The sequence below is a fragment of the Mesoplodon mirus genome, assembly GCF_964341445.2.
Source record: "Mesoplodon mirus genome assembly, chromosome: 15".
Classification (NCBI taxonomy): Eukaryota; Metazoa; Chordata; class Mammalia; order Artiodactyla; family Ziphiidae; genus Mesoplodon; species Mesoplodon mirus.
The window spans coordinates 46,768,633-46,792,852 of NC_138991.1; the positions used below are offsets into that span (position 1 = coordinate 46,768,633).

At 46.4% G+C, this 24,220-nt stretch overlaps 1 protein-coding gene and 1 pseudogene across 8 annotated transcripts in view; both read left to right on the forward strand.

Moving 5' to 3' along the window:
• The window catches only part of ARHGAP17 (Rho GTPase activating protein 17), a 90,047-nt gene that overhangs the window by 37,208 nt on the left and 28,619 nt on the right, over positions 1-24,220 (forward strand). For all 7 annotated transcript variants that reach the window (XR_014291528.1, XR_014291529.1, XM_082600495.1 and 4 more), the window contains exons 3-12: positions 1,688-1,792; positions 7,422-7,495; positions 8,520-8,631; positions 8,867-8,943; positions 14,113-14,224; positions 16,456-16,524; positions 16,685-16,766; positions 21,736-21,863; positions 23,302-23,413; positions 23,966-24,047. Coding sequence is in view for 5 of the 7 variants with exons in the window: in XM_082600495.1 (XP_082456621.1) it covers positions 1,688-1,792; positions 7,422-7,495; positions 8,520-8,631; positions 8,867-8,943; positions 14,113-14,224; positions 16,456-16,524; positions 16,685-16,766; positions 21,736-21,863; positions 23,302-23,413; positions 23,966-24,047 (953 nt within the window). In the remaining 2 variants the exon portion in view is untranslated. The remainder of the gene's footprint in view (positions 1-1,687; positions 1,793-7,421; positions 7,496-8,519; positions 8,632-8,866; positions 8,944-14,112; positions 14,225-16,455; positions 16,525-16,684; positions 16,767-21,735; positions 21,864-23,301; positions 23,414-23,965; positions 24,048-24,220) is intronic.
• LOC309816680 (tubulin alpha-1B chain-like) lies at positions 11,731-13,433 on the forward strand (annotated as a pseudogene). Its single transcript has one exon. The product of its transcript is annotated as a tubulin alpha-1B chain-like (transcript).

Below are 24,220 nucleotides of genomic sequence, written 5' to 3' on the forward strand. Positions count from 1 at the left end.
CAGCCATGGCCCACGGGCCCAGCCGCTCCGTGGCATGTGGTATCCTCCTGGACCGGGGCACGAACCCACGTCCCCTGCATCGGCAGGCGGACTCTCAACCACTGCGCCACCAGGGAAGCCCCCACAGGGATTATTTTGTTTCTGATGTGAGACTTCCCTTAATTTGCTCTTTCTCCTGCCTCTTTTCTCAGATCTCTGGTAGAGCAGTTCAAGAGGCTGCCTTTTTATCTTGTTTGTATGGAGTTTACCCAGGAGGCTGTGAATCCCAAGAGGGTGGGAACCACAATTTACTTACTGTTGTTTTTCTAATACCTGTACAGGGTATATACAATATATATACTTGTTCTTTCAACAAATATTACCTTCCATTTGGGCCAGGTAGTGATCTAGGCACTTGGGATAAATCTGTGAATAAAACAGACCAAGGCCCTATCCCTTTGGACTTTACATTCTAGTAGAAATTGGAATCAAGTGAAATGGAGTTTTGGGGTTTTTCTCCCCCCACCCCCGCTTTTGTGGCAAATGAAAAACGTGTATTAGTTTTCCAGTGTCTTAGAATCGGATCATTATGAGATTTTGGGCAAGTAATGTGGCATCTGGCCCTAAATAAATGTGGCTGCAGATCGGGGTCCTAGGATGGGGCCTTGGATCTGAAGAAGGGCTGCTTGAGAAAGAGGCACAAAACCATCTCATTGGGTAAAATGTTTTGGGGTAAAAATGTATTCTGCTTTGAACTTGTTGATTTTTCTTTAAAATAGAAAGCATCCCTAAGGGCCTGCCCTCATTCTTAATGAGTCATCAGAATACACATTTTTGGCATTCCTTCCTGTAAAAAGCAGCTCTCTTTGCCATAAACAGCCATATCCCAGCAATAATATTTTGGGAAGCTAATCGTGATGTGTGGGCCCCCTAAGTCAGTGTTTCTTACTGCTGGCTGTCCATTCTGCTTTAGAGGTTTATTATTAAAAAAAACAAACAAACAAACAAAAAAACCACCCCAAGCCCAATAAGGAATAATTTTGAAAACATTGATCTTGAGTTTTAGTTGTGGAACATTTTTTTTGATTCTCTGTCGGTTGTACCGTGTGTGGAAGGCTCCATTGCCATGTGCAGGAGAGAGCTGAATGTCCCTGTGGCTTTCCCACTTGGCTTTGGGCCTGAGGCTGGGCTTAGGCTGTTCATTTGCAGTTCTGCTGTTTGGACCTGGGACTTTGCTGGTGCTGTAGTGTGTGAGTTTGTCACCACTTATCTGATAGCAGGTTCTAGTCAGGACTGTTCCCTACCCCTGGACATAGATTCAGCCTTTAAGGGATCTGAAAACTCATTGGTTCTCAACTAGGGGTGATTTTGCCCTCTGGGGGGATATTTGACAATGTCTGGGGGCAGTCTTGGTTGTCACGAAGAGGGGAGTTGGGTGCTACTGGCATCTAGTGGGTGGAGACCAGAAATAATGGTAAACCTATTGATAATGCATGGGACAGCTGCCCACAACCCAGAATTCTCCAGCCCACTTATCAATAGTGAGAAACCCTGGTGTAGCTGCATGGGAACCATTTCCATTTACATCCAAGAGCTGAAAAATTCAACGGCAGGATGCTTTTTCCTGCCTACATGTAAACACCGCAGGAGGAAGAGGCTGAGTTGGTCTTGAGCCTTGCCAATGGCTCGTCTGTCTTTGTGTTGTCAGATCGAGCGGCGCTTGGACACAGTGCGCTCCATGTGTCACCATTCCCACAAGCGCCTGGTGGCCTGCTTCCAGGGGCAGCACGGCACCGATGCCGAGAGGAGACACGTGAGTACTGAGTGGGACTTGGAGCCGTGGTTCCGTGTCGTCTCTGAGAGGCTTTTCTCCCTCTGTCAGTCGATTTTTCCCAAGCAGCATCAGCAGATTTGCCTGCAGACCTGTACCTTGTATCACCATTCACGTTCACGACACCGGCCTTATCATAGCATTCTTTTGTGCTTAAGACATCCCTGAGCTGAAAGCCATATTCACACTGAATTCTCTCCAGGTGCTTTTAGAGATTTGTCATCATAAGAGAATGGACACATCAGTTAGGAATCCTCTGATGGCAGAAGGCTGAAAGCCTCTCTTAAATTGACTGAGAAAGTAGAATTTATTGGCTTACTAACTGAAAAGTCCAGTAGTCAGGATGGACTCCAGGTAAGGCTTGGACTAGCCTTTCGGTGATGTAACCAGGACCCCAGTTTCTTTCCTTCTCTCCTTCTCTCCCCTTGGCCTTCTTCAGTGTCTGCCTTATCCCTCACGGTTGCAAGCTGGCTACCAGCAGCTCCCATGGGCTACCTACTTCCTTGTGCATGTCCAGCAGGAATAGAGAGTGTCTCTTCCAGTAGTTTTTCTTAATGAAGTGAGAAGACTTCTTTTTTCCATACTGTTGGCAGGTAGAAATCCCTTCCCATTGCATTGATCTGCGTTGAGTCACATTCTCCATTATTGAACAAACCCCTCCCACAACCCCCAACCAGTTACCGCGGGGGGCGGGGATGAGGTTGGGCGAGGAGACCAGAAGTGCTGGTTGGCTTAAGCTAATCACAGCTCACCCCAGAGCATGGGCTGTGGTCCTACCTCCAGCTCATAGGCTCCATTGAGACCAGGATAGGTCCTAGGAGAACTCAGGAAGGATGGGCTCTAGGAAACAATCAAATGTCTACTCCAGGGTACGTTCAGAGCGTCCAGGTCCCCGTGTCCCACCAGCAGAGCACAGCAGCTTTGTTCATCAGGCAGTTCTGCCCTTAGTTTTACGAGTTCCCAGCTTACGAGCATTCCCTGACCCCCATATAACATTAAGGTGGGAGTTTCCATGGCACACAGGGAAGCTATGATTTCCCATATATATATTTTTTTAATTTATTTATTTTTGGCTGCGTTGGGTCTTCGTTGCTGCATGCGGGCTTTCTCTAGTTGCGGCGCGCAGGGGCTACTCTTCGTTGCGGTGCGTGGGCGTCTCATTGCAGTGGCTTCACTTGTTGTGGAGCACAGGCTCTAGGCACGTGGGCTTCAGTAGTTGTGGCACACGGGCTCAGTAGTTGTGGCTCACGGACTCTAGAGCATGGGCTCAGTAGTTGTGGCACACAGGCTTAGTTGCTCCGCGGCATGTGGGATCTTCCCAGACCAGGGCTTGAACCCATGTCCTCTGCATTGGCAGGCGGATTCTTAACCACTGTGCCACCAGGGAGGCCCATCCCATATTGTTTTATTTGCCACTAGATGTCTCACAAGGAAGACCTGGTGTGCAGATGATCTGTGTCACCCTCCTTTTATATTTCCTACACACATTTCTGGCCAACTTGACAACAGGGTTACTCCTCTCTTGCACAACACATAGTTTCCGCAGCGGTGTATATCAAAGGAGCAGGAGTTTGCCTACACCTCCGATTCCAGGAATGCTTGCAGCAGTTCCCATCCATCAGAACCAGGCCCAATCCACTGGTCCTGCCCCCTCTGCTCGTCTGCATTCTCTTGCCATGGCTTCTACTCTGCCTGCCCTTTTCATATTGTTTCCTAAGCTTCTGCCCTTCATCTCCTTATTCTCGCCATCACATTCCTTGGGCCGCCTCCTGTCTTCTCACGGCGCCTAACTAATGTGTTTATTCAGACACTTGTAAACCATTTCCAACGAAGCAAAAAACTTCCTCCCCTAGTTGTCTACTTTAGCACATATAACCGGTTCTTCCTTCTGTGTTGACTCTTGGATTCTATCCACCCTAGTATGCAAGCTAGGTTATCTTTTTTTTTTTTTTTTATGAGTGAAGGGCATGTGTTTGTTTTGTTTTTTAATATATTTATTTATTTATTATTTTTGGCTGCGTTGGGTCTTCGTTGCTGCATGCGGGCATTCTCTAGTTGCGGCGAGCGGGGGCAACTCTTCGTTGTGGTGCGTGGGCTTATTGTGGTGGCTTCTCTTGTTGCGGAGCACGGGCTGTAGGCGCGGGCCTCAGTAGTTGTGGCACGCAGGCTCAGTAGTTGTGGCTTACGGGCTTAGTTGCTCTGCACCATGTGGGATCTTCCCGGACCAGGGCTCGAACCCATGTCCCCTGCATTGGCAGGCAGATTCTTTTTTTTTTTTTTTTTTTTTATGCATATATTTTTTATTTTCTCCCATTTTTTTATAGGCAGGCAGATTCTTAACCACTGAGCCACCAGGGAAGCCCTCCCTTTTGTCTTACCCTCAACCTCCCATAGCTGCTTGATTAGCAAGTCCTGTGATTCTCTTTGTGACTATTTCTTGAATTTCTCACCTCTGCTCCATCTTTACCACCTTCGCCTTAATGCAAGACCTGATTACCTCTCATTATCCGGACTGTTGCAGTCACCTCTTGAGCTACATTTCCTGCCTCTGATTTCCTTTTTTTCCAGCCTTTCTTCAACCTGATCACCAGAGATGGTTTCCTGAAATACAAATTGATCCTGTCATACTTCTGCCTAAAAAAAAAAAATCTTAAGCTTAGTTGTTCTCAACAGGGACCAGAATTACACTCTTGGGGATATTTGGAAATGTGTGGAGACTTTTTTGGTTGCCATAAGGTCTGGGGGACACTACTGGCATTTGGAGGGTGGGGACCAAGATGCCTGGAGAGATAGTTCCACATAAGGAAGCATCCCATAATACCAGTGATGCTCTGGCAGGGACGATGGCTGGTTCCCATTGCCTGGGTTAAAATCGAAGCTCTTTTTTGTTTGTTTTTTTTAATTGAAATATAGTGGACTAATATTATATTAGTTTCAGGTGTACAACATCATGATTCAGTATTTTTATAGATTACACTCCATTTAAAGTTATTGTAAAATATTGGCCATATTCTCTGTGCTGTACAAAATATCCTGAAGTCCAAGCTCTTTAGATGACTTCGGCCCTTCATAATCTGATCACATTTCCCTTATCAGTCTCAGTATCTCCCGCTTCCTCCCATTCATGCTGTAGGCCATTGTCATTCACACAGATTGTCTTGTTGTTCCTTTGGTCTGCTTTGAAACACAGCCCAGGTGTCACATAAATTCATTAAAAACAAATAAATTAAGTATTTATCAAACACCTACTATGTACAAGTGCTGGAGCCATAAAATGAATTAGATGTAGTGTCTCCCTTAAAAAGTGCTCATAGCCTGGTTGGGGAGGCTTCCTCCACAAATGGATAATTATAAAAACAACATACTAAACAAAATATGCGCAGGATATTATGGGAGGACCAAGAATGGGCACCAGAGGAGGAGAGGGGTAGTCAAGGGAGGCTTCCTGGTGAGGGTGGTGGCCTAGCTGTAAAGGAGGAAAATGAGTGGCAGGTGATGGGCCTATTCCAGGCAACAGGGGCAAAGGTGCCTCTCCCTCATTTCTAAAACCTAATGCCTTAGGCTTCCTTTTCCAGCCTCAAACCAAAGTGCCCAAAACAGGGCTCAGAGGTTGTCTACGCTCTGCACGTGGGAAGAAGAGTCGCCATGGAATAAATGATAGGTGACCACGAGAGGTCAGCAGTCTCTCGCGCTCTAGAAAGTACAGGAGGAGCCTTGCAAAGGCCCCACCAGAAGCTCCCATGCGTGTGAAGAGGCAAGAATTGGAGGGAAGAGAGACAGGGCAGGTGACCTTCTCAGCCCAAACTGTTGACATGGCATAGCTTATGTCGTGGTTCATATTAGACCTGGAATTATTTCTTTTCATGCAGCTGGCATGCCTTTTATAAATTAGGAAGCCCTCAGCCCTCTCTGTGGAGGAGTTTGATGTTGGTAGACAGCATGTTCATTAATCAGCTCAAATGTTAAATGAGCAGAATGTCTTTATTTCTGTACATCGGGAACCAGGATTGTTGATGCTTTGGAGTCAAGGCATGGAAACCACAGGTTAGTTACAACTGGGCACTTAAATGATACTTGTCAAAGTCAACTCCTCTCTTTATGATTTTTTTTTCCCAAAGAACTCCAGAGTTGCACAAAGTATATTTCTCTTGATTACTGCACTTATCCTATATTAAATTCCCTTAGAAAGGCAGCATAAGTAAAAGGTATGAATTATCCTCTATGTTGATCAAAGCGCACTGCCCATTTTCTCATATCTTCCTGGTCTATTAATGTGGAAGCTGGGAATGTCTCCTTGTGGGGCAGATGAAGCCTGTTATTTATTTATTTGAACATAACCTGAGGGAGAGGAGAGATGGGTAAATATATTTGTTCATTATTTATTTTTAAATTTCTGTGTACCATTTTGAATGGGCTGTCCATCTACATGGTCAAAATCCATAATATGCAAAAGAACGTAACATGAGGTCTCTCCCAGCCCTGTTCCCCAGGCACCCAGTTCCCCTCTCCAGGACCACCAGTAGTAGCAGTTTCTTGTACAGCCTTCCAGAGATATTCTAGAAGTGTAACAGATGGAGCCATTTGAAGGCAGGAAAGGCAGGTGACATGCCCGAGGTCAAGGCAGAGCAGTGCCACGGCAAGGTGGACCCCAGGTCTTTGACATAAGTTCCCTTTCTACTGGGAAGGCAAAATTACATGGGGTACCGCAGCAATGAAAGCATTTTTCGTTAGCAGATCATGGTGTTATAACCAACCCACATGCTACTTTCCAGGCCTCTTCTGCCTGTATTCTGAGATAAGCCATTAGCTAGTCATGGACAGACTCTGAACCGGGGCTTGGGCTTTGAGCACCGAGGTCTAGCTCTGCACCGTCACTGGGGTGCCTGGCCAGGCCATGTAATCCCCCTGGGCTTCACATTCCCCAACTGCACAATTAGAACATAAATCAGATGATCCTTATGGTCATTTCCAGCTGAAAAACAAATCTCCGATAGGAAAATGAGTGACTTGGTGCTTAAAAATTTTTTTAAATTTTTTGGATATTTAGCTAGGTATTTTCAGATCTTTAACTAAAGCTAAATCTTTATGATTCCAGCCAATTTAAGAGCCAGTTTAAGGATGAGTATTCTAGCAAAAGTTTTTAAAATTGAGCACTTCATTGCATTTATTTGTCATGATAATCAGAGGGCACGTTGTGTGTCTTATGTCCCCAGTGCCTGGGTCATAGTACGCTCTTGATTATAGTAATTATAGTAATAGCAACGACAACAGTAATAATAGCAGCTAACATCTACTGAGTACTCATCATATACTCAGTAAATGTTATGTGATACACTTACTTGGGGCACTTGACCTTGACTATCTCCTTTAGTCAACGGACAGCCCTAGGACCCTTGCACTGTTATCCCTAATTTCCAGGCATGAGGAAACTGACACAGAGCTCAAGTCACACAACTCATACCTTTGAGACCAGAACCTGAACCCAGACAGGATATCTCTTACCTGTGCAGTTTACCTGGAGGAGAAACCAGTGACTGATGATCTGAAGTAGGTAATTGAGAATGGGTGTCAATTATAATGAAAAAGAAATGCTTTGTCTTCTGCCTTCCAGAAAAAACTCCCTCTGACAGCTCTCGCTCAGAATATGCAAGAAGCATCAACTCAGCTAGAAGACTCTCTCCTGGGGTAAGAGTTGGGCGATTTCAGAAAGAGAGCCATGCGCCCTGTGGGTTGGTAGAGGTGGATGGATGGGTGGTGTACATGGCAGCCACATGTGTGACCAGAGGCTGAGGCCCCGTGGGAGGCCACTGGGATGCTAGAGAATCTTCCTTTTAGTAGAAGCAAGGATGGATGATACAAAGGGCCAATAACAAAAGTAATTGATAAGGTCAATTACTTAATCTGCTGAGCTTGGATATAAAGAACTCAGTCCCTTCCATGGTCCAGGTGTTGACTCAGATTTATAAGCCCTGACCAGTCCCATCTAGTCCTTAAAAGTCACTGCTTTTAAAGATGATCACTGTAATGTCAGTGGAGGTTGTCTCAAAATAGTGCCTTTTCTGAATTATGTGGATTTTTTTTTTACAATGAGCATGTATTAGATAAATAAGTTTAGAATCTAATAATAAAGCTGTTTTCATTGTAAGAGGGAAGGTTGACCTTTCCTTCTACTTGCTTCTCTACAAGGCCAGTGTCCTTTGATCCTGTCTGCTCTCTCCAGCTGTAACATGGGCCCTCTTTTTCCAGCTGGATATGGCCTTTGGACTTTTCAGCCCATTTCCCAGGGTCTGCCATGCTCCACGACCTACAACGCTCTGTCATTCTTTGAAGGACCCTGCCTAGGCCGGACTTACTAGCAGACAGAAAACAGCATCGTATAATAAACGTTACATATGATTTAAAAGAGTTTCAGGGTACTTTTGAGAATACTTGCTTTTCACCTGACCAGAGGACCTAATCTTTCAGTGAGTTCTCACCTCACTGTTTACACACATCCCGCACGTGTACACACAAATTACACCTGAGGTAGTCTTGTTCATTTTAAAGCACAAGTCTGTGGACTCACGCCCTAAGTTTATAGTACTTTCAAGGCTCTATTGTATAGCGCCCTAATGCGTTCCCATCATATGGAGAGCAGAGCTGGCTCAGGGTGGGAACCTGGTGCCAGATTTAATGGACATGTTTGTTGTTGGGCATCTTGTTTTTAAAGGAAGATGCTGGAGACGTGTGGAGATGCTGAGAATCAGCTGGCTCTGGAACTCTCTCAGCATGAAGTCTTCATCGAGAAGGAGATTGTGGACCCTCTGTACGGCATAGCAGAGGTGGGTGCTTTGGCGGGGGACGGGTGGGGAATGGTTCACTTGTGTCTGAAACTTTAACAATAATCAGTGGCTTTGGCATACACTTCTTTTTGGAAATAAGGGGAGTAAGTTGAGGGTACAAAATCCTTTGCCTAAGAGACAAAAAAAAATGGTAAATAAAGATAACACTTTCAGAGGCTAAACTGAAAACCCTGAAACTCGTCCCATTTCATATGTGGTGTGTTCTTCTGTCCAGGTAGAGATTCCTAACATCCAGAAACAGAGGAAGCAGCTCGCCAGATTGGTTTTAGACTGGGACTCAGTCAGAGCCAGGTAAGATAAAGCTGTGAAAAATAACCAGTAATGCGGTTTTCTGTCACATCCCCAGCAACCATCCCCCTCCTCAACACAGATAAAGACCGCTGGGTGCACGAAACAGACGTCATCACAGATTCACACACTTGACTCACAGACTGAGTCACAGCCTACTTACACCTGCTTTCAGGCCTCGTTCTCCCAAGCGTGGCAGCGGGATGATGTTAGAACACCCTGTTCTTAGTCAACCAATAGTGAAAGGAGACAGGGAAAAAAATAAAAACCTAAGTAAGTGTATTCTGGGGAGAAGAGACGGTGGCAGACAGTTCTAAGAGCATTGTCCTTGGAGTAGTGGAGTGTAGGAATAAATAGATCTGTGATCTTAGCAGCTGCTAAGCGTCCCACTGTGTCAAAAAACACCTGTGTGGTTAGGATCGTTTTTCACAATCAAGAAATGCTGTGCTCAACAGGGAGGAACTAAGTAAGACCTAGTAGCTGTCCTGGAGGGCTGATGTCAGATGACCCGTCTGTAGTGCTCCGTGGCTGGGCTCCAGCCTCAGCTCCATCCGTGAGGGCGTTTGTATCAATGACTCATATGAGAGGAGTAGGGAGGTAGCTACCGTGGGCCCCATCCTTTCTCATACCTTATACAAGGGTTGACAGACTTGTTCTGTAAAGGGCCAGGTACTAAATATTTTCAGCTTTGCAACCCAGATGCTCCCTGTTCCAACCACTCAGCTCTGCTGTTGTAGCATAAAAGTAGCCCTGGGAGGGCTTACCTGGTGGCACAGTGGTTGAGAGTCCGCCTGCCGATGCAGGGGACACGAGTTCATGTCCCGGTCTGGGAAGATCCCACATGCCGCGGAGCGGCTGGGCCCGTGAGCCACATGGCTGCTGAGCCTGCGCGTCCGGAGCCTGTGCTCCACAACGGGAGAGGCCACAACAGTGAGAGGCCCGCATACCGCAAAAAAAAAAAAAAAAAAAAAGTAGCCCTGGGCAATACATAAATGAATGAGCAAGTCTGTGTTCGAATAAAACTTTATTTACAAAAGCAATTGGCTTTGCTGAGCCCTGCTTCGTTAACTCTTTTAATCCTCATTGCACTCTTGTGAAGTAGACATGATTATTTCTGTTTGGCAAATAAACGGAGATACAGAGAACATTTACTGACTTTCTATGTATCAGATGCTTTTTTTTTTGGCTGCGTTGGGTCTTCGCTGCTGCGCGTGGGATCTCTCTAATTGCAGTGAGCGGGGGCTACTCTTGGTTGTGGTGCTTGGGCTTCTCATTGCGGTGGCTTCTCTTGTTGTGGAGCACAGGCTCAGTAGTTGTGGTGCACGGGCTTAGTTGCTCCGTGGCATGTGGGATCTTCCCAGACCAGGGCTTGAACCCATGTCCCCTGCATTGGCAGGCAGATTCTTAACCACTGCGCCCAGGGAAGCCCCGTGTCAGATGCTTTTATTGCAGATTTCCTTGTTTCTAAAGTGTCGCTGAGTGTCAGATGCACCAGTGATTTAATATCCGATTTTGGGGGGAAAATGAAATAGAAACACCACTTTATTAAGTGTACAAATCAATTGGTAAGACATGTCCTGATTTAAGAAAAGTTGAGATGATAAGAGGGACATCTAGGAATTAGCACATGGTGAACATGATAATTGCCACCACTTACTGGACACTTGCCATGTACCAGATATCAGACTACGTATGTGATATGTCAGCCCTTTCGATTCTCCCAGCAATCCCTATTCATTTGCCCACTTGTGTTTTCAGCAGACATCGAGTAGGTGCTCGCTGTGGGTCAGGCTCCGTGTTGGACACTAAATGCAGAGGCCCTTCAGTGAGAGTTGGAGGGGACAGAGGTGAGGAGGTTATGTGACACCCCCTACTTTGAGAGGAGATTTGTACAGACACTGGAGGCACCTGCACATGCTGTGTCTATGACTTGCTTTGAGTCTTAGACATAATAAACGGCAGGGCTAGGATTCTGAACGCAGAGTCTGCCGTCTCCTTGTCACACGCACACATGTGATTAGAGCCCTGTGGCCAGAACCAGGATCAGGGAGTGCAGGCCCCCCTGTGGTAGATTTTTGCTGAAGATAAGGAAAAATGTTCTAATAGTTAATTAAACAAGGCCATGAATGCGCTCTTGCTGGAGTTGGTTGAGCGATATTATAGATGCCAACCTGCCAGGAATCTTACATCTGCAGCACATGTATCCCAGAGGAGATTTCAGCACTGATTCTTGGTCCTGCATTCATGGTCCTGTTCACTTAACTAATCAAAGTAGGTATTAGAGAAACTGAAACAGATCAATATTTCTTCTTTATTTGACTTATTCCTGTGGCTTTTCCCTGGAGGAGAATGATGATAGCTAACATTAAGTGGGAATCCATCATGGTCACACACAGGCGTATATATATTTATTCTCTCTTCTGCTGCTTATGACAGTTCTGCCGGGCAGACGGTGTTTGTTTCCTTAGTTTGACAGATGAGACAACCTGAAGCACAGAGAGGTGGGGCCATTGCCAAAGGTCACACGGCTAACAAAGGTAGAACCGAGCTTCAGACTTCAGCCTGTCAGGCTCCAAAGTCCATGCTCTTTCCACTGCCAGCTTTGCTTCAGCAGATTTACTGAAGCCTTGCTGTGGAGAAGTGCGTCACAACAGGAACGTGAAAGAGGGCAGGGCAGAGCATTCTGGGGGCAACGCAGTCATCTGGGAAGCTTGATAAGTTGCTAACATGGGCTTTCATTGCTGCATCTATGTAATATCCATGTTTAAATTTAAAGTGCTAGAGAGTGCGTTACTTACCTCGACTCTTAACTTGTTGAGGACGGTAACCAGGACCCGGTGTCTACTCCTGTTGCCTGAGCCTGCTGACCTGTAGCCACCATGCATAAGTGCATCTCCATCCATGTTGGTCAGGCTGGGGTCCAGATCGGCAGTGCCTGCTGGGAGCTCTACTTCTGGAACACGGCATCCAGCCCGATGGCCAGATGCCAAGTGACAAGACTACTGGGGGAGGAGATGACTCCTTCAACACCTTCTTCAGTGAGACAGGCGCTGGCAAGCATGTGCCCAGGGCATTGTTTGTGGACCTGGAACCCACGGTCATTGATGAAGTTCGCACTGGCACCTATCGCCAGCTCTTCCACTCTGAGCAGCTCATCACAGGCAAGGAAGATGCTGCCAATAACTATGCCCGAGGTCACTACACCACTGGCAAGGAGATCATTGACCCAGTCCTGGACCGAATTCAGAAACTGGCTGACCAGTGCACAAGTCTTCAGGGCTTCTTGGTTTTCCACAGCTTTGGTGGGGGAACTGGTTCTGGGTTCACCTCCCTGCTGATGGAAAAACTCTGTCGATTATGGCAAGAAGTCCAAGCTGGAGTTCTCCATTTACCCAGCCCCCCAGGTTTCCACAGCTGTAGTTGAGCCCTACAACTCCATCCTCACCACCCACACCACCCTGGAGCACTCTGACTGTGTCTTCATGGTAGACAATGAGGCCATCTATGACATCTGTCATAGAAACCTCGATATTGAGCGCCCAACCTACACAAATCTTAACCACCTTATTAGCCAGATAGTGTCCTCCATCACTGCTTCCCTGAGATTTGATGGAGCCCTGAATGTTGATCTGACAGAATTCCAGACCAACCTGGTGCCCTATCCCCACATCCACTGCCCTCTGGCCACATATGCCCCTGTCATCTCTACTGAGAAAGCCTACCATGAACAGCTTTCTGTAGCAGAGATCACCAATGCTTACTTTGAGCCAGCCAACCAGATGGTGAAATGCGACCCTTGCCATGGTAAATGCATGGCTTGCTGCCTGTTGTACCATGGTGACGTGGTTCCCAAAGATGTCAATGCTGCTATCGCCACCATCAAGACCAAGCGCAACATCCAGTTTGTGGACTGGTGCCCCACTGGCTTCAAAGTTGGCACTAATTACCAGCCTCCCACTGGTGGAGACCTGGCCAAAGTACAGCAAGCTGTGTGCATGCTGAGCAACACCACAGCCATCACTGAGGCCTGGGCTCACCTGGACCACAAGTTTGACCTGATGTATGCCAAGCATGCCTTTGGTACGTGGGTGAGGGCATGGAGGGAGGAGAGTTTTCTGAGGCCCGTGAGGATATGGCTGCCCTTGAGAAGGATTATGAGGAGGTTGGTTTGGATTCTGTTGAAGAAGAGGGAGAGGAAGAAGGCAAATTACCATTCCTTTCAGCCCTGCAGCATGTCATACTCAGAACTTCAGCTTCAACATTAGCTGACAGGAGTAAAAGCTTTCTGACTAGATTGTCTTCACTTTCAACTGTGACCATGTATTACTTTTCCATGTGTACCTGTAAGATTTTTCTGTCATGTCTGAAAGGTAAAGGCTTTAAGAAAGATAAAAAATAAATAAAGTGCTAGAACTTTCTGCCATAGCAGGCATGTCCGTATTTAAACTGAAGGTCAAAACACACTTGAAAACCAAATAGAAATTGTTTTAGATTATTATTCCCCATTCACTTCCCCTGACTATTGCTATAGTATAATTTTGGGGGAGGGGGTCCTTTTGACTTATTTATGAAGGGAATATAAACATTCCACATTATGTTTCAGATTTGCTGTAGATACTAGTATTAATCCTTACAAATGATTTTAATTCTTAACATGCTTTCACAGCTATCAATTACTAGCTCCATGACTGAAGTTCTGGCTTTCACTTACTGAAAGTAATCACAGGTCAGGATGGTAGTAGGCGGTGTTATAAGGGGTCCTGAAGAGCAGCAACTGACCCCCAGTGGCACAGGGAACATTCTAGATCAAAGCAAAAGAACAAGGGGGTGTTTGATGGGAAAGAGCCCAAGATTGGACAGTAGAGGAAGGGGTTCCACGGATTGATTTGCAGCAGTTGGGCTTGCATGGGACAAGGCATGGCCATTTCTGCTCAGAGCAGACCACTACTCTCAGCACTACCAGAGTCCCATCACAGCGGGAAGCCAGTGTCACCTTTGCCCGTTTCCATTCTTAAAGGATAAACTCCAGAGAAGCTGCCATCCTAGGTGCTGATACCTGTCCCGGATAGAATCAGTTTTGGGGAAGGAATCTGTATCCATTAGGTCCTTGACTCCATAAGGTTGAGTATATACAGCTGATTCTCAAATAATGGCTATGCCTGTGCTTTGCAGATGGAACCAGGCTCACAAATCTTCAGGAACCAACTTTCAGGGGCTTCCATCAAAAATAGATACCCTAAAGGAAGAGATGGATGAAGCTGGAAATAAAGTAGAACAGTGCAAGGTAGGAGAATTCGCTAATGAATATGTACTTAAATCAATCTTTTGGTTTTTGCAAGTGATGGATGAAAGGTCAAATACTGCAAATTATTTAATGTTTTACATAACTCCTATTAGAATTCCCTGAATGATATTCAAGGTAGGTTTTATTTTCTTCTTCCTTCTTTCTTTATTTTCTAAGACTCTACATTACTTTTTTTTTTTTTTTTTTTTTTTTTTGCGGTACGTGGGCCTCTCACTGTTGTGGCCTCTCCCGTTGCGGAGCACAGGCTCCGGATGCGCAGGCTCAGCGGCCATGGCTCACGGGCCCAGCCGCTCCGCGGCATGTGGGATCCTTCCAGACGGGGGCACGAACCCGCGTCCCCTGCATCAGCAGGCGGACTCTCAACCACTGCGCCACCAGGGAAGCCCTCTACATTACTTTATACTCAGAATAAAACATTATTTAAAAATAAAATTCAGGCACTTCCCTGGTGGCGCAGTGGTTAAGAATCCACCTGCCAGTGTCCACCTGCAGGGGACACGGGTTTGAGCCCTGGTCCGGGAAGATTCCACATGCCGCAGAGTAACTGAGCCCATGTGCCACAACTATTGAGCCTATGCTCTAGAGCCCGCGAGCTGCAAGTACTGAGCCCACATGCCGCAACTACTGAAGCCCACATGACTAGAGCCCGTGCTCCACAACAAGAAAGCCACTGCAGTGAAAAGCCCGCGCACTGCAACAAAGAGTAGCCCCCATTCTCTGCAACTAGAGAAAAAGCCCATGCGCAGCAATGAAGACCCAATGCAGCAAAAAATAAATAATTAATTAATTTTTAAAAATGCAAGTAGGATATTTTTAAAAACTTGACAAAAACGTCTACGCTTATTTAAAATGAAGAGTGGGAGAATAAAAGGCGAAAAACTATATAAAAACATATCATAAAATTACAGCAATTAAAACAGTGCGCAATAGGCACAAAAATAGATCCATGGAATTGTATAGGTTTTCTAGAATGAATGCTGTTATATTTAAGGGTTGAATTTATAGTAAAGGGGTCATCATATATCCATAGAGAAGGGAAGAATTATTTTTAAAATGTTGCTAGGACAATTGGCTTCTAATTTGGAAGAAATAAAAATTTGTATCTCATAATCTAAATTCCAGAGTAGGTGGTTATTCTCTGTGCATCTATCTACGAAGATAAATGTTTATTCCAAATGTTATTTGAGGTGGTAAAGAAACAGGTCTTTGGTGAATCTTAGGATCATCGCCTGAGACTTTTCCTCCTCTTATTATTCATCATTTTCCAAAAATGGTCTCCACATTCTACTAGATAGCATTAAGACTGCTATATTTTAGCTTATTCAGGTCATGCTATAATTCACTTTTCATGATGGCAAACCTTGGACAGTTAACTGCAGTAAAATGACTTGTTGAAAATAGTATAGTGGGTAAGCATTAATACTGGACTCACAAAGTCATGCCATAGCCTTTACGTTTAAAAAGATGACAGTCACACAAACGCTTCTGACGAAAGTCTTGCACTGGCTTATTCTTGTTCAGAAGAGCTGTAGTTTTGCCAGTGTCCTTTACGCAGCAGTCTTCTTCATACCTGGTCTAACCTAGATCTTGGCTAGTGGCTCCTCATTGGATATAAATTTGTCTAGCAGTTTGGGGGTTTGAACTGGTGCATTATGGGCTAAGTTAAAAGAGAGACTTCTTTTTTTGTGGGTGTGGTACTCGGGCCTCTCACTGTTGTGGCCTCTCCCGTTGTGGAGCACAGGCTCCGGACGTGCAGGCTCAGCGGCCATGGCTAATGGGCCGAGCCACTCAGCGGCATGTGGGATCTTCCCGGACCGGGGCACGAACCTGTGTCCCCTGCATCGGCAGGCGGACTCTCAACCACTGCGCCTCCAGGGAAGCCCCCTAGGGGTATTTTTATACAAATATGGTGATAAAAATATTTCCTCTCCCTTTCTTACCCAGATAATAACATACCATACCAGAAGTAGTGCTCCATGCTTTCCTTCTTAACAAGGCATATTAATAATAAACCTTGGAGATCTTTCCATGTCAGTCCATAATAAGCTTGATTATTCTTTTCGTTATCCCTGTACCAGTGAGTTGATGGACACTTAATCTGCAGCTGTTTCACTACAGTTTGCTCTAGGAGCTCACAGATCAATTCGCAGATGCTATTTTCTTTCACCTCTTTTTTCTTCAATGACATATCTTCTCTTCCACTTACCCAGGATCAGCTTGCAGCGGATATGTACAATTTTATGGCCAAAGAAGGGGAGTATGGCAAATTTTTTGTTACGGTAAGCACTTTGCCCTGACGAGATGTTAAAGCATTGTAAAAGTTGAGTCATTTTAGCTTTTTTGCAAAAGATGTCATTTTTGGTTTTGCTCAGCCATTGTGTGTGTGTGTCCATCCAATGCTAACATTACTTTTGTTTTTGAATGTGGGTCTGTTCTCAGTTATTAGAAGCTCAAGCAGATTACCATAGAAAAGCATTAGCAGTCTTAGAAAAGGCCCTTCCCGAATTGCGAGCCCATCAAGGTAATGTAACCTGCGTGCTGGCCTGATGCCTCCTTCTCGCCTCTGCCACTTCTGCCTCTGTTCCTCTTTACTCAGCTCCTTTGCATGCATTTCCTTTGGACAAAGCCTCTCTGCCTAGGCAGGCACTATTTCCCAGCACACTTTCATCTTCCCTTGCTGCATTCTCTAATTTCTTCCAAACGCAAATTAACATACTAATGGAACATTTGCAGTTCTTCTGAAATCTTCAGTTGAAGAGAAAGCTGCACCCTTTGGGGGAAGCATCTGTTTTTCTATCTTCTAAATAGGCTCAAAACATTCTAGCCTCTAATTATCTTTTCGCAAATCAGTTATTTGTTTCATAGGGCTTAATTCTAGCCCTGTGATTCCAAGAGCATACATCCTATGAAAAAAATTTTGGACTTCCCAAAAGGAATTTTAGAAGCCAGTACCTGATACCGCATCATCAGACACATAATCAGTGTGATTGAATCGTGAGACCATGGCCACCTCGTTCAGATCTTGTTCTCATCAGCACTCACTTTGCCCACCATATTCAAACGCATTGCAGATCCTACCCTCAACTTACGAGTGGACCAAACTTTCCTTTGATGTTTAGTTTTAAACTGAACATTAACTCTTTTGATTCTAATTCTCTCTGACTTGCCATCAGAGCATCTATCAGCAGAGATCAGTAAATGATCAGACATTTCCTCTGTCACCTTTGGACCTGTTATACTCTTTTGCTTATGGTATAGTCCTGACATTTGGAACTCAGGTGCCCCCGACAGAACCACTGGTCTCAAGCTGAAAGAGGATCAAGCCAGGTGCTGAGTGTGATGACTCTGTGATTGTGAAAGAGACTGAGCATGTGTGTGTATAGGGCTGGTTATGTCTGTGCGTACACACTGGCCCCTCAAGAATACCACTCCTCCTCCCCTAAATTGCAGGCGATCCCAACAGGGTGTGACTTTGTGCCCGAAAGTCCTTAGATTTTGGAATCAGAAAATTCTATTTAGGACTCCCCTGGCAGTCCAGTGGTCAAGACTCCACGCTTCCACTGCAGGGGGCGCAGGTTTGATCCCTGCTCGGGGAACTAAGATCCTGCATGCCGCACAGCGCGACCAAAAAAAAAGAAGAGAAAATGCTATGTCTTGACTGACCCCTTAGCCAGATCTTTAGCCATCTTGAGTGTAGTGGCTCTGATTTGCTGGGCCAATCTTCAGAGGCCGAGCTGCCCTTGCTTTCCAAAGTGATCCCATTTCCTAATTCGTGGGTAATGGGGTTGAGTCAGAGTGCAAAGGAATGAAGCTGCTGGCGAACAGTCAGCCTCGCAAGGGGCCGACTCTTGCTGGCCCAGGTCAGAGCACTGGGAGCCTGTATTTATGGGGTCCCTTCTGTGTGCAGGGCCGTGCACAGGACAAAACAGTAAACATCATCATCCCAGCCTTTGAATGGCTTTAAGCCTGGTTTGGAAAGGTTGACTTAACGGGCACAAAAAAGAGAAGATTTAAGCAGCGCCATGCCCCCTTTTTTTAAACTCCCATTCTATTTTTACCCAAGGCTATTTTCCCTAGAGAAGTTTGTCAGAAAGTCATGGGGAACAGGCAGGGGCAGGGAGGAGGTTTAGGATGGAACAAGGGAAGCTGGTGTGTGTGGGGGAGCAGCCAGTGAAGGAAATGAGATTCTTCTTTCTCTCTAAGGCTGCCGCCTTCACCCAAGCCTTGGAATTCAACCCTTCTCACTTCTGCCTGTCCGCACATCTGCCTCTCGTCTTAGTTCTGTCCTCTTCCTTCTTCTCTGTCTTCAGAAAGACTCAGAGTGTCCTTACAGTAGGAAAAAAAAAACTTGACCCTCTGCCCCGTGCCCCTGTGCACCCTGCTCTCACGTACTCGGTCGGCTGGCCTTAGTTCGGTACCTGCCTGTCCTCAGCGTGATGCCCCGTTTCATTGCATTCTCCTTCATTTTCCTGGGAGGTTCTTCGAATGGCTCATTTCCGTCGGCCACCTCCGTTTTCTAACCCCCTTCCCACCCCTAACACTTTGCAGTCTGGTTTCTACTCCCAGTCACTCTGCTATTAAAACAAACAGACAAAGAAACATTGCAAGTCCCAATGGGTGGATGATTCTGATTGTTAGATTCTGGCATTTGATGTGGCTTGAGCCCTCTCTTCCTTGTCAATTTTTTCCCCTCGTTTCACTCAATTGTTTTCTGTCATTGTTGAGGCTGTGTTTCCTTCATGTCTGTCTCCTCAGAAGTCAAGCCTTTCCTGAGATCCAGTCCTTTCTCCTGTGTTCTTCTCCCTCCCTCCCACCTTTTCTCTCAAAATCCCCGCATTTTGGTGGCCTCCACTGACACCTGCATCTCTATCCTCTCAGCCTCAGCGTCAGTTCCCTTTGATGACCGGCTGTCACCTTAAACTCAGCGTATCTCAAGAAGCAAACTGATGCTTCCCCCACCCCAGCTGGCCTTTCCTCCCGCCTCGTCTCCTTGGTACCTCCCTTCTCCGAACAATCCAGGTTTCAAACCTTGGAGCCATCTTCTCCTTCCTTTCTGATACCCTCTCGCCGGATTCTGTGCATTTTTCCGTCTGCTGTGCCCTCCTCTCCATTCTCACTGCCCCACTCTACTCCGTGCCCCTGTCGCCTGGTGCACAAGTGTGGAATAAAGTGTCCATCCCCAGACTCAGGATCCCTGGTCTTTTCTCAGCCTAAGTCCTCCTGGTCTATTTAATTCCTGTCCATCTTCTAAGACCTTCGCCAAGCTCCCCTTCTTTGAGAAGCCTTCTCTGACAACTGAAGCCAACAGTGAACACTTCCGTCTCCTGAATCACTCTAGCATTTATGGTCTACACCAGAAGTCGCAAACAGCCATATCTCATTAAAAAAAAAAAAAAAAAAATTAAAAAAAAATTTTTTTAAACTCATTGCCATCATTTAAAAATCAGACTCTTTTCACGTAACAGTGCTAACTTCTGGCTTCTCTTGAAAGTCCAGAGAGCCTGGTGATTCTGGGTCTGCCTTCCCGCGTGGTGACATTGCTCTGACGCCAAGGAGCAGCTGCTGCGTCTTGGCCGACCACGCCCTCCCCACCCCGATCCCACACCTCCAATGCCCATCCGGCCCCTGCAGACGATTGTGTTTGCGACCCTAGTCTATACCATTTTTCTGCCATGGCTTAGCAAACACGTCTTGTCTCGTTAATTGCTGTTGTGCGTTTGCCTGTGTGTCTTGTGTTTTCCTCACACATAGACTGCTCTCATCCCAGGGGCGGGGGGGCGCTGTGAACTCTGGGTGCCTGCCGCAGGGCCTCGCGTGTCAGAGGTCTGTGGTTTGAGGAGCAGCCCCTGCGGTGGAGTTTGCCTCCGGAGTGGCCTCTAGGTCAGCGGCTCTCACCTCCACCCCCTGCCAACATTACACCGAGGTGGGGGAGGAGCACCCTGTCCGGGGTGTTCTAGAAAGTTCCAGCAGGAGTCTGGATTGTGCCCACCTCTCAGCATAGTAGGGTCGGGCATGGGGAGGTGATGGCGGGAGTCATTTGCAGAACTCCCCTGGGTGATTCTGATGTATCCACCCAGGCGAAGGGTCAGCTGGCCCTTTTCTGCCTGTGTTGAGAATCATTGCTTTAGATAAAAGGGAGAAAGTATTCAAGGTAAGATCTGGCCTTTGAGAGGACTGTCCCAGAGCTCTGTCTTCTGAGAAGGGCCAGGCCCTTGGATGCTTCTTGTGTTTGGAATTCCACTGACCAGGGCCGGGGCTGAAGCCAGGGACGAGGGGCCTCCGGACAGTTCTGAGAGTGGCCACTGCCTTCCTCACCCCCCACCCCTCCCTTTAACCTTTACCCTACTTGCTCTTTCTATCAAGTTTTGACTTTTCACAAGCACCCAGGTCTGCGGGTTTGTGGGATCTCACTTTCCTTCCTGTGATGGGCCCCGCCTGCTCTCACGTGCAGGGCAGTGTCAGAGCCACGCTAGGGTAACACTGCCTCTCCTGGAATCCAGGATTCGAATACCAGAGTGGCTGAAGGACACACGTCCACAGGCTGAGAGGGACATGAGCCCTTCCTGTCGCTGGAAAGAACCACGCTTCCCCAGTGGAGTATTTTCCACCAACTGGTTTGCCCTCTTTGGCTTCTGCGTGCTTCTCAGTCGGTGCTGGATCTCTGCACCCCGCCAGGCAGGCTGGGCCCAACCACACCCTTCTTACTCTCCTTCAATACATCCACGTCCTAAATGCCTGTTTCTGTTTCCCGCTTTATTGTATGTCTTTTTGCTAAGCTGCCTCAAGTCTTTTGTGGGATGAAGCAGAGCATATGACTGGAAAATAATACGCAGTATTGCTTTGCTGCCGTCGGCACAGCCTCCAGCCTCAGCTGCCTTGGGGCTGCATTCTCTCCTACTCAGAATCGTGGACTGTTTGGGAATATGGTACCAGAAGTGCTGCATGTCCTGGAGATGTCGCCTCTAATAGGGGTTGGCATGGGCCCTCTCCAGTCCTGTATGACAATGTGTGGCCTGTGTTTAAATTTTTAAGAAATTATTTCCTTTTTTAATGGAAGGAGTCTATTTCTCGTCCTCTAGGTAGAAGACCAGTTATGCTTTTCATGGCTAGATAAATTTCAGTGAAAACAGTGTGCCTAGATGGACCACTGGTTTTAGCGCAAGGCAGCCCACCCGTCTCGGGTAAATGCGGGTGTGATGCTGGGCCAGAAGCACCATCGCAGCTTCCACTGGGCATCTTGCATTGGGTGCCACATGGGCACGTCAGGGCGCTGATCCACTGGTCACCTCCCCAGCCTGGCACACATTTTGTACCCTAGTAAATGGGAACTGACAAAAGCGAAGAGAATAGATGCTTCCCCCTTTCCAAATCCTTGGCTACGGGCTTTAAAAAAAAGAAAAGAAAAATCCCCTTCAGTAGTTTGGGGGAGGAAATAACTTGGCAATGCCGTGAGGTTGTCGAGTGTCTTACTGAATGGTCTGCTGCTCTAGATAAGTGGGCAGAGAAGCCCGCCTTCGGGACGCCTTTGGAAGAACACCTGAAGCGGAGCGGGCGCGAGATCGCGCTGCCCCTCGAGGCCTGCGTCATGCTGCTCCTGGAGACGGGCATGAAGGAGGAGGTGAGGCCCCGCCGCCCCGGCCGGCCTCTGCGGACCAGTGGCTCTCCAACCGCGCTCACCATGACCACATTTCACACTGAGACCCTGTCCATGTTGCCATGGTAGACCCTAAATGAAACAGAGGCTTCACAGAGCAGTATTTACCTTGCCTACCCGCAGTACACTCTGCCTTTTTCTTTTTGGTCCCATTTGATTATTTCATTTTACACTGTGGTTGTGATTTGTGAAAATGAATTTCATGAGGTACTATAGAACCAGAGCTCCCATGAGCTTTAGTTTCTAATAACACGAAGTTTATATTTGTGTAGTACTATGTAGTGGGGTGGAAGTGGGAGGGACATTTACATACTTTATTTTGTGGAATCCTTACCCAGAAAACCCCATGAACCAAGCAGGGCAGGTCTCATTACTCTTCTTGTGTAGACAAGGAATTCAGCACACGAGGAATTCATGCTGGGGCAGAGCTAGAATCAAAACACAAGTCTTCTTTTAACTTTTGAAAGCTTAGTATTGAAGTGTAACGTACATATAGAAAAGTGCATGTATCATAAGCGAACAGCTTGATACATTTTCACCATCTGAACTCACCCATGTAATCAGCACCCAGATCAAGAAACCCCCTGGGGAACCTTCCTTGCATTTGCTTCCAGTCACGCCCCCGCACCCCGACCCCATCACCGTGACCCCAGCTCCTAACAGCCTAGGAGTGCTTCTCATCCAAGGGCAGTTTCACTGCCTCCGGGGAAGATTTGGCAAGGTCTGCAGACATTTTTGATTGTCACAACCTGGGGAGCAGGGGGAAGAGTTGCTACTGTATATCCAGGGGGTAGAGACCAGGGATGCTTCTAGACATCCTTCAGTGCACAGGACAGCCTCACAACAAAGAATTATCTGGCCCAAAATGTCAGTACTGCTGAGGTTGGGAAACTCTGCCTAGATTAATGTTGCTAAAAGCCCAAGTCTTATAAGTGCTGGCCCAATGTCTCCATCAGGCCTTCTCCCGTGGCTGACCTGTCATGGGTTTTTCTCCAAGTAACATTTAGGGCAGTGAAAGTGACCAGTAGGCAAGCCTAACAATTTTTCTTGAGATTTCAGTTTTTTAAAAATATTTCTAAATTTAGAAAATCCATGGTGATCAACCTGGTGGAAGAATGAATATTGCTTTTAAATAGATTCCTAACAGGCATGGTTATTTTGGCAATGGGGCAGGGCACGAGCTAGCACTGATGAAAAATGGTCTGCTCTCTGCCTGTCACTCTGCCGGGGTACAAGCTCAGTCCTCTTTACTCCTCCCGACAGCCCTGCAGCTCTCCTGGATAAGCTGTGCTGGAGCTGGGGGGCCGGGGTGGGTGGAAGGCTCTTCCATCAGATTTTTACTGCCACTCAGTGTAAGGCTCACAACTTGAACTTGATACTAACGGCTTTTCATTGTCTTTAGGGCCTTTTCCGAATTGGGGCTGGGGCCTCCAAGTTAAAGAAACTGAAAGCTGCTTTAGACTGTTCTACTTCTCACCTGGATGAGTTCTACTCAGACCCCCATGCTGTAGCAGGTGAGCTCCAAGGAGGCACCCTCAAGGTGGTAACAGATCATCAGTTAAAGATCCAATATTAAGTGACAGTTAAAATTAAATGGTCTCCTTATAAGTTTTAGTGGCAAAACTGAAATGACAAATAAAACTGAAAAGCATGTGTGCGTACACTTACACATACATATCTTTTCTCTTCCTGTTTTGGGGGTTTTGTTTTGTTTTCCTGATTATTAAGTAAAGGTGAAGGTAGCTTATAATCCAAATGTTTAGAGGCATGCTTTTATTTTCTTCCCTTTTACCCCCAAATCTCCATCTGCCTAGAGAGATGATGTCTTATTAAGAAGATAGCTTTGAAACTAATTTTATTTTCTATTGATCTCTCAATATATTTTACACGGGGTGGAAATTGTTTTATGAGCATTTCATTCTGTAACCACTCCTGCCAATTCATGATTTATTCTATATACATTGTGAACGGTTATAGTTGAGATCATTTCAATTTGCAAAATAATATATCCTGAGAGTTCCAGCCTTGCCCCTTCTCATACTCAAAGAGGGTGTTAATAATTTCAGGTGCTTTAAAGTCCTATTTACGGGAACTGCCTGAACCTTTGATGACTTTTAATTTGTATGAAGAATGGACACAAGTTGCAAGGTAAGTTGAAAGAACACCTAGTTTTAAAAGCGAAAGGAAATGACGCAATACTCTGTCCCCTTTGGAAATCATCTTACCCTTGGGGATCATAAAAATAACATTAAAGGGCTTCCCTGGTGGTGCAGCTGTTGAGAATCCGCCTGCCAGTGCGGGGGACACGGGTTCACGCCCTG